This window comes from Solanum stenotomum, chromosome 2, assembly GCF_019186545.1.
Source record: "Solanum stenotomum isolate F172 chromosome 2, ASM1918654v1, whole genome shotgun sequence".
Taxonomy (NCBI): Eukaryota; Viridiplantae; Streptophyta; class Magnoliopsida; order Solanales; family Solanaceae; genus Solanum; species Solanum stenotomum.
Window position 1 is genome coordinate 59,631,950 of NC_064283.1, and position 11,167 is coordinate 59,643,116.

At 32.6% G+C, this 11,167-nt stretch overlaps 1 protein-coding gene across 1 annotated transcript; it reads right to left on the reverse strand.

Moving 5' to 3' along the window:
- Positions 1 to 6,569: 6,569 nt before the first annotated feature.
- On the reverse strand, positions 6,570 to 10,889 carry LOC125856916 (glutamine synthetase cytosolic isozyme 1-1). The gene is made up of 12 exons (XM_049536577.1): positions 10,672 to 10,889; positions 9,996 to 10,035; positions 9,797 to 9,900; positions 9,438 to 9,486; positions 8,945 to 9,051; positions 8,712 to 8,799; positions 7,926 to 8,054; positions 7,678 to 7,752; positions 7,541 to 7,594; positions 7,341 to 7,378; positions 7,076 to 7,235; positions 6,570 to 6,971 (listed from the first exon to the last, which is right to left on the reverse strand). The coding sequence occupies exons 1-12, from the start codon at positions 10,743 to 10,745 to the stop codon at positions 6,819 to 6,821; spliced, it is 1,071 nt and encodes a 356-aa protein (XP_049392534.1). The 5' UTR covers positions 10,746 to 10,889; the 3' UTR covers positions 6,570 to 6,818.
- Between the last annotated feature and the right edge of the window lie 278 nt (positions 10,890 to 11,167).

The following is an 11,167-nucleotide window of genomic DNA, read 5'->3' on the forward strand; positions in this document are numbered from 1 at the left end:
GTAGCTATTTATCTTTAATGTATATTGATGTTTGCCATATTCTGTAGTTTTTCCATATAATAGTAAGTGGACTTAGGCCCAAAAAATAACAAAATACGACTTTTGAAATAAAGAGTGGGCCTTTGGCCCAATTTTTTCCATTCTCCAATCTGCTGCATATTCTTTCAACTTGGGTACCTGTTCGTCGATTTTAATGGTTGGCTGACTTGGAAAGGGTTTGGGTTTCAAACAACCCGACATGAAAGAAAAAATTGAATCCAATGGACTCCGACGGCATTCACATGTGACAAGAATGAATAAAACATGTAAGTAACAAGTCATTGATTTAATGGAAGGCATTAAGTAAAAAGGAACCCATATGCTATTGTTTCGAGTATCGAACATTATAAAGAGATGAAGATAACTCAAGCATGATTTAGACCGTGATATGAAACAATTTTAATTTGCCATAGCAAATCATTACTCACAGAAAAATTTGACAGTAAGCAAGTTCAGTGAATAGGAGCACAATATATGGAATTCCAAATTCTAACTTAACCAATCAACCACATAAAAGAAAATTCATCATTCAAAAATATATGTCATGAATTATTGACTCTAAATATGTAGCAAATGACAAACTACTACTATTCTCATCAACGAGCAAGACTATAATGATTAATGATGAGAGTTCACATGCTACAAATTGATTGATAAACAAATAAAGAAGATTCAATATTGAGATTAGAGCATTCAAACTTAAGAAGGTAGATCAACTCATACTAAATAATAAAAATACTAACGGACAAGCCCAAACGCATAGCAGGTTCACAAGGCAATATGCTAAAAATAAAAAGGAAACCAAATAGGAGGGAGATTTTTAAGGAGAAAAATTACTTCGGCAGGTTCATTTTAAAACAAAGACAAAACAGATCAACTTTTGGAAACAAAAATGAAAAAGACAGACCACTTACTTAAGCAACCACATTCAACAAGTTAGTACAAAAATCTTATCTCAACCAACTCGAATTAAAGAGTTAAAAATGCATAAGAAAGAGCTTTCACTGATCCGAGAATGACTCTTTGGGAAATGCTAAAGAACAGCCCTAAATTTCTCATTTTTAAACAAGTCCTCGGCTGGAAGAATTAAAACATGCGAAGGCAATGAATGACAAACTGACTCCCAAGCAACGACATGGCATACGAACTTCAAAAATGCAACATTTTAAGAGACAAAAGATGAACCACAGAAAATGAACTTGCAGGGAAAAACTGGACGACAGGGTATATGCAACCTGGAGAAGGAAAATAAGGCTTACCCCTCGAAATAGACTCGACTCAAAACAACCAAGTAAATAATCAAAACGAGCAATAGCAAACACGATCTATGAACTCAAAACGGCAGTAAATACGACACATGAACCCGGAATATTGACATCTTAGTTCGTTCCCTCAACTTGAAGTGAAAGAATGAAGGATAAGACGTCAAATGCTAAGCAGCAATACATATCAATCGATATTCAAGAAGTGAGATCAGAAAGGGAAACGACAAACAAAACTTCGAATGAAATAGCAGGGGAATATCAACAATGAATACAAATCTTCAAAACTTTAAATCGATATTACAACAGACTCGCGAAAAATAACTAAGAACACATACATCATATTAAACAACATCAACTCAGTGGTAACTTAACAACAAATAACTCCAAAAATAAATTAAAAAAAAACTTTCAAACATCATAATGTCACTCCGAAATAAAAGAGCAAGCGAAAAGATTATTATGAAGACGAAGACGTTACTTTTCTCTGGACAGCGAACTAGAACGAAAACGAGCGGAGGCGAACTTCCACGAACACAGAAAAACTTAGAGAGTTCTTCCGAATTTCAACACCCCAGAAATGTATCGTAGATGTATTCTTTTATGATTTTTCACTTTGAGAATATTATGTCTCTGTAAGCTCTTTCACCTCCAACTTATCTTTTCTTCCCAACTTTTCTCCTTATTTCTTTCTATTCGTCTACTAGCCCCCAGACCAACCTAAATAACGAAGAAGAAGGAGCTATTAATAGATGGAAATTAGGGCCAAAAAGGGAGGGAAATCGGATGAGTTTGAATTCGAATTTCTTGGAAAGGATCAGGCTACCAATGGATTTTCGTACCATTCCCAACGGAAAAACGATGAGGGCCGCTTGATTTAGAGAGGAAGGACGAACGAGCTACGAGATTCGATGGGCTCACTGCGTGGCTGCTTTGGACGAGTTTCTAGGTTGTTGCTCGCGATTCTGGGCTTTCGATTCAATTTAAAAAATGTAAAATCTTTTGAGGTGATTTTCTGATATTCATAAAATATACTAATTATATATATGTAATTATATAAAACATATTTATCGCTTAAAAACTATAAAAAACCGAATGAAATACTTAAAATAACCTTGAAAAATATTTGAATTTTATAAGGCTAATTATTCTAAATCGTTTGAAAAATTAAGAAGCTCGGAAATTAATTATTATTGAGGAGGGCCAGAATTGGGTGTCAACAATGCTAAGATAAATATTTTATCTATATAAATGATAAAGATGTCATATATGGTGGTTAAAAAGTTATTTGAAAAAATGTGAACCCTTTTTTTAAAAAAAAAAAAAACTTATTTTGGTAATCATAAAATTTCTATAAAAAAATAATAATAATGTATTTGAGCTATTAGATACCAAAACATAAATTTTCTAATGTGGTTTTACGTTGCTTTCAATCTTTTGTGATGTATCTTATAAAAAAATATATTTTATTTTTTCCATATATTTTAAAATTTCTTAATTATTAATTCTTTTAATATCTTACTAAATATTTTAGAACTCCTTAATTTTTAAAATATATTCCTCTTCCCAATATATTTTAGGATGGATATAAGTGAAGTTTAACTTGATAGCGTAAAAGATTTGGTCAATGTATACAACTTAATTAAATTCAAGAGTTAAGAAGTTTTATTCCCTCTAATTCACTTGGCACAATTAGATTATTTTACTTTATCTTACCATGTTTTCATAAATAATTTTTTTTTTCAAAAGAAAATTGTTAACTAATGTGACAACGCTTTACCTACTTTCTGGTATCTATATATATCGTTTCAAATAATTTAAATATTTATATTCGAATTGATATTTAGATTTCATTAATTTAACTTTCGAATATGTCACATAAAATTGAAACGTAGGCATTCGTATTGTTGCTATTACTATGTGCATCGATTGGTTCAGTTCGATTTTATGTGTTATCTATTTAGTTTATCAGTTTTCGTTTTTAAATACGTTAAATCAATAACCAAACCAATAAAATATTTATTTTTACCATAAGTTTTTCATTTTTTTCTTTAAACTTTGCACCTAATTAAACCGTGTGACATAAATTAAAACGAAAAGAGTACTAATTAAAATATACTTTATCATATATTAATTAGTAAACAAACAATTTGTTGTGGCGGTCGGCTGGTTGTTTAGTCTAATTTGTGTGTGGTGAACACCTAGTAAGTGGCATCTAGTAAAGTCATTTAACATTGTTAAACAAACAAAAATAGAGTATAATAATAAGTCATTAGCTGTAATCCTAAAATAAAACTGATTAGTTATACTGAAAGAATAAGTGGAAAGAGTTTTTTTTGCATAATATCCAATCAAATTTCCATTAATAGCCACTATATATGGTCTCTAAAAATATCTACTAATTCATAAATTTTATTGTGTGTTGTCATTTTATAATCATATCCACGCAAATATATTTATTTATTTTTCTATAATTAAATATTTTAGGGAAAACTTTATAAGTAGTGTACCGGTGGGCCCGGTGGGGGCAAGTTTTTTCCGTTTTTTTTCTTTCAAAACATAGCAAAATGCATTGTATTTGTGTGCCTGTAATATCTAATCCTAATATAACCGTGTGAATATATATATATTAATTAGATTTTGAATGCACATGAAGACATCAATTGTGGTGTGACTAATTGGATCTAAGGTATAACATGTTTTCAAACTGTATGTGCACGTCAATTTAACGTCTGATTAAATCACTTAATAATAGTAAATTTTACGTGATTTGATGTAAACACCTAGCTAGAGGTTTTAGTTTGGGAAAATTGTATATAATAGCAAACTATTAATTTAAACTAAATATTATAAATATAGTTTGATTTAATTGTACCTCATAGCAAACTGTTGCTATTTAACCTCTCTCCTGGTGAATCTCGCTCGCCACTCTCGTTCTCTCCCTCGCCTCTATCGTTTTTTATACAAACGCAAGTGTATAAAGTGTGTTTGTGCTTGTATAAAGCGAGAGAAAATTGTATATATACATATATTTTCGTTCCCTTCTCCCTGATCTCGCTCGCCACTCTCCCAGATCTCGCCTCTCTCAATTTATACAAAAAATGCAAATTGTATAAAATGTGTTTGTGTTTGTATAAAGCGAGAGAAAATTGTATATATACATATACTTTCGTTCCCCTCTCTCCCCTCTCCCAGATCTTGCCTCTCACTTTATACAAAAACGCAAATGTATAAAATGCGTGAAAATTGTATATATACATATATTTTTGTTCCCCTCTCCCAGATCTCGCTCGCTCACTCGCCTCTCTCACTTTATACAATTCATCTTTTTGTATATGTATACCAAAGCAAATTATACAACTGTTTTTTTGTATATATATAGCGAATTATACATATATATGTTTGCTATGGAGCACAATTATGCAAACTTTGATATAACATACAAATATGAATTTTGTGTTTGCTATACGTGAAAGTTGCTCTTTTAGTTTTCCATTCTCCTTGCTAATATGGGCTTCATAGCTCCTGTACAGAAAACTTCTTGAATCAACAAAACTCATGGGCCAGGTATAGACTTGGCCCAAATCCAAGTCTGTTTTGCCTTCATTTAGCCCAAACAGTACTAAGTTGTAGCCGAAGAAAGAAAATAGACGAAAAGATTAGGAGGTTATTAAAAAAGGGGAAAATTACGCGGTTAAGCAAACTTATACTACTTAATTACTCATCATAGTTATAATTTGCTATAATTATCATTCGCGACTAACATTATACATTAATTACGTGGGCTGATTTTGAGTTTGTATAATAGCCACGTTTGTATATGTATAATTCGCCAGAATATACAAATACATATGTATAATATACAATTATCTAACCGATATACATATACAATTCACCTTTCTCCCACTCTTTGTCCTCTCTCGCTCGCCTCTCTCCTCCCTATGACATGTAGCTACGAAATGTAATTATCAAACTACAGCTATGGAGAATAATTAGGTTATTTTTGAGTGGCTATATGTGAAAGTTCCTCTTAAAAAAAGAAGTGGATGTTCTTTAGTGCTTGTTAATTTAGTATAATTTTGTTACCTCGTTAGGATTGATAAGGTAAAGCCTAGTCTCCTTGCTTGTACTTATTTCTATTGAGTATTTTTATTTTAATAAAAAACTGCTAGACACTCTGTCTGGTAGTATAAATAAATAAAAGTATTATAAAATATAAGCTCAGAATAATATAATATAATATAAAGAAAAGAAAACAAGATATGGAGATGAAGAAGAGGATTTTTCTCTATTCAAGTGTATCTTTCAAATGGTGAATGTTGTCTCTATTTATAGTGTTGAGATATCACTCCCAAAGGTCACTTTGTTAAGAGCCCAAACTAGTAGATACTCCCTCCGTCCACAATTGTTTGTCATGGTAAGGTCATGCACATTCCTCAAGGAAAATTTAATATAAGGTGTAATTTGACAAATATAACCCTACTATACTAAGAATACCAAAAGTCCACATAACGTTTCAATTGAACTACACTATCATTAAGGGCAAAATTGGAAAAAAGTGACTAATTATTTCTTGATTGTTTAAATTGACAATTAATCTTGGACATCTATTTTTAGTATACCTGCCAAACAATTGTGGACGGAGGGGAGTACATGGTTATCCAAAAAGGTTCTTATCACTTTGAAATTATACATACATAAATTCAAATAATTCTTGAGAAAATCAAATGGACAATCCACCATGCAGTGGATTTATAACAAAAAGAATGTTCTTTAATGAGATTCAATGTTCATTAATTTTTTCTTACTTGTTTATTTTCTTAATACCAATAAACTGATTTTTTAAAAAAGATCCTTTTAATTGTTTATTCTTTCATGGTGAATTTATGACGGGATATTAAGATAAAAGTTATCATCCTGTAATGAAGAGGTCATGAGTTCAAGCTGCAAAAACAGCTTCTTGTAGAAATGCAAGAGAAGGTTACATACATAAGAACCTATGTGATCCCGACAATTTCCTAGGCCAGCAGAGCGGAAACTTCGTGCATGGGGCTGTTGTTTTCTTTATGTGAAGGAAACCTTCAAATCAACTCATGTGTTCAAGCCACAAAAACAATCGTAAGATAAAGATTGCGTACGTAAGAACCTCCCAAGCTCCTTGTAGAGCGGGAACTTCGTGCACCGAACCATCGTTTCTTTTATGTTAAAGAAACTTGGCAAACAATCACAGCTAATAAAACAGAAAATATGCATTTCTGAAAAGTAGACTAAGTTAAACCCTTCCATATTGTTATTAATAAGATTAAAACTCTTATTTTTAACAACATTGCCAAATCATGTTGGCAATGAACTCAGGCTTGCTGAGTACAATACAAATTGAAACTTAGAAAACAACATAATATATCAAAATGACTAGCTACATAACTCTCTTAAGGACATGTGAGGAAAGGGTTGTTAATTAAGAAATTCAATTCTTTCTCCCTATGTTGCACCTGAGAATATTCATCCAATACGCGTTCAAGGGTTCCACAGGAGGGTAGTCTCCGCGATCATAGAGGTCACGATGTATGGATCCATGTTCGATGCAGGCCTCCTGTCCTCAAAGTATCCCTTGCCTTCCTTCTCTGTGTCTCTTCCCACACGAATGGATGCACCACGATTTGCAACACCCTAAACAATACAAAAACATTAACTCAAAATGAGATACAAGACTTATTTTCATGGAATTTAACTTATATACACTAACAATATAAAAGACTAGAGTTTCATCGTACCCATTTGAACGTGTTGATGTCAGCTGTTTCGTGTCTTCCAGTGAGACGACGTTCGTTGCCTTCACCATATGCTGCAATGTGCTCCTTGTGCCTAAGTCCAAGCTTCTCAATAGCCTTCTTGATAACTTCATACCCTCCCTCATTCCTCATGGACTTGGTACTGAAAAAAAAAAACATTCCAAAGTTTCAATCATTTTGAAATAGAGAGAAAAAAGTACTAATCACGGAGTTGAATATGAAATGTTATTAGTTACTATTACTCTACCTGTAATTTGTATGCGCTCCTGCACCATTCCAGTCGCCCTGATAGTCAAGAAGTTACAAAAATGAGTATTTGAAGTTAGCAAACTTAGGCGTTTGGACATGATTTGATTGAAATTTGAAGGGGGAAAACGAACTATTGAAGTTGAAACTGTAAAAGAGTATTTTGGTTCACACGACAAGTGCACAAAATAATGATCTTACCGGAATAGGTTTGGGGTCGAATGACACGACAACTCCTGCAATCTCTGTAATCCTCTGTTTAACAACCAAAATCGACAGAATAAGAGAAATGAACTGATATTTAGGCTAAATTTATCGATAACTTGGCTACACATTACCTCGAGAATGTAACGAGCTGCCCACAACTCGTCACCTGATGCAATGCCAACTGAAGGTCCAACTTGAAATTCCCACTGCATTACGTCGAATAAAGCAAGCAAAAGTTCAATAATCATCTTAACTGAGGCAGAGGCGAATCTAAAGCAGGTTCTATGAGTTCATTTTGTTTTCTACTTGAACTATTTATACATATTATAATTTTACACTCGTTCTGAACTCACTAACTCTATATTCTGGATTTGCATACCTGTCCAGGCATCACTTCTCCGTTGATACCACTAATGTTAATCCCGGCATAGATACATGCCTTGTAATGAGCATCAACAATATCGCGTCCAAAAGCCTTTCCAGATCCAATTCCACAGTAGTATGGTCCCTAAGAGCGATCAAATAATTAGTCAAAATCATCACAAATCGTGATAGGACAAGGGAAAATGTGAATTGTCACTTAATCGTCTGGTCTTAAACATATCATGTGGAAAGTTAGAATTAAAGAGTTGCTGAAAAAGAAAAGATGCATTCGTTTTAAACGTACTAAAGTAAGACTAACAAATTGAAACAGAGAAAATAGCATATTGAGAAAAGCAATATTTGCGGATTATCATCATCAATGCAACTATAAGAGGAAAAAGTTTAAAAGCAAGAAAAAGATAATGGTTGAAAAACTAAATATGTGATACTTTTTCCCCCTTTTATTCTATTTTTTTCCCATGTGAAGATAAGTCTAATTAGGTATTGAGAACATATGCCTGAAAGTTATGTTGCTCGAACCCTCCAAAAATATTGCCGTGTCCATGTTTCCCCCTCTCTTTTGTTCTTCCCATATGAACATAAATCTCAATTAGGTACTAAGAACAAATGCTTGAAAGTTGTTGTTCGGATCCTCTAAAAATGTTGTCGCACCCCGATTGGAGGATCCAACACGGATACATTAAATTTTTTGAAGAATCCGAACAACATATCTCGAAAGATGTGGAAAAAAGAAGAGGAAAATTAGCATGTGAAGTGGGGAAAAGGTTGTTGAAAAATTTACCTGTGGTCCAGGAAAACCACCAATAGGCCATCCAAGAGGCCAATTAATTTCCTTTTGTAGCAAGGTGTATTCTTGCTCAAGACCATACCTAATTTACACAATATATCAAAAAGTTAAGGAATTTCCAAAATGACCCAAGGAAAAAAAAATCAATTTGAAAGCTTAAGTGGATATGTTGATATTCACGCAAACTGGCTTAGACAACACCATAAAAAAAATGGATATGTAAGTACCATGGTTCCTCAACAACAACATCAGGGTTGCTAAATATTTTAGCAGCATTGTGCCTCTTGTTTGTTGGAATTGGTTCACCAGCTGGGGTGTAACAATCACAGATGACCTTTAAGTTTAAAAAAAATGAAAAAAATGTCAATGATATGTATAAAGTAAACTAGTAAAGGATTTAACTTATATATACTCATAACATGAAGAATTTCTTAGTGCCGTTTAACATGTTGTAGTCTATGTTGTTCGGATACTCCAAAAATGCCGCTAGAAACCATGTTGGATCCTCAAAAATGTACTATAACTTTTGGGAGGACTGGACAAAGCACTTGGCCGCATTCTTGGAGGATCCGAGTAACATAGGACTTGTAGAGATAGGTAACTTGCCTTATTTTTCAAGTCATCACATCCCACTTTTTATGGACGCTTACATGTAATTGTTGTTTTTACATATATTGTCAGTATTTAAAAGTTAAACTCAAAAGTAAATGTCTAACTCACCAAGATATTGTTGCCCCTCCTGAATGGATCCTTGAAAATTGCTTGAGGACTGTATCAAAATTACAATAAACATTCAGATAAGTGTCCTCATAAATCTAGGGATGGCAATGGGGCGGGACGGAGCGGAGACATACAAGTGGAGGTTTGACTCATAAAAATATCAATCCGTGCCCTCATAGCAATTTCTTTTATTTTCAACACGCCCTACCCCACCCTACAAAACAATTTTTTATTTTCAAGCCCCGTCTTGCCCCGCATAGCATTTTTTTCTAATTTCAACATGCCCCGCCCTATATAGCAATTTGTAGAATTTTCAAAACACCCCACTCCACCCCCCATAATAAATTTTGCATACTTACTATAGGATCACTTCACTGTCTTCTCCAGGAGCTTGACCTGTGCTAGAACCATCATAATTCCATTTGGGAAGCTTTGAAGGATCATCAACAGGACCAGATAGAGTCTTTATATAAGAAATAAAATAATTTTAGAATTCTTCACATATTATCCATAGAAAATAAAAATACAACTATGTTATATAAAATAAAGATTTATTACCCTGGCTTTGCTCCTTACATCCATTCCTGATCCACCAATCCTGATTATAAACACAACATGATTAACATCAAAACAACATAATCATTAATCACCATAAAAGCAAAAGACTCCATTTTACATATATAATGTTTCCTTTTGCTTTTCTTATTTCCACCCGGTGTTTGGTATCTGACTATATTGAAGTCTCATGTATATGTCTCAAGTCATCATTAATTCAAAAGAGAAACAATTTTATTTTTTAAAAAAAAAAAAAAAAGTTAGGGAGTTCAAAATACTAATGTACATGCTACTTCTCTTGTGACAATAAAGAGAAAAAATGAATCTAATGAATTAACTGATTATGAAAACTTAACAATTCACCATTTTGGATTTGGATTTTGAAAAACAAATTGAGACTTTACCATAACAAAATTTCAAACTACTAAAATAAGGCACAAATGAAGCATTGGAGAAAACAAATTTGTAAACAAGGTGTTGAGTTACAGTTCTGCTTATAGCTTATGGGTTCGACACAACTCAGCAACTTTGACCTTTTGACTCTGACACTGTATCTGTATTAAAAGATCTATTCAAAACTCGGTAAATTGTCATTTTTTGGAATTCAAAACGTATAAACTCAAATTCGAGTGTTGCCTCAATTCATAAGAACCAAAAAGAATGATACAAAAGAACTAACCATATGTATTCAGCAATGATTTTGTCAGAGGAATCAGAGAGATTGAGATTGACAAGATCTGAAAGATGAGCCATTATGTGAAAATAATAATAATTCACAAGTTTGAATTTGTTGAATGAGAGAATTTAATTAATTTGTATAAGCAGAGGTGAAGATAAAGAGAAGCAGTTTCCTCTGTTTTTATAGGCAGCTAGAGAGAGTGTTGGTTGTATAAAACTATTCACAATTATTATTATCATATATATACATATTGTTATTATTACTTATTCAACTTCTAATTAATGTTTGTTTCTTTCGGTGTCCCATAGGTTTAATTAAATTTAAATTTGTGTCAGAATATCTTATGATGGATTATATTAAAATGTTTTCTTATCAAGATAATTTTATTACATCGTATGACTTGAATCCGAGACCCTTATAAGATGAGAAAAAATTGTTCAATCAAACATGAAGAAATATCGAAAACATTTCCTCAATACCAAACACATATTAAACT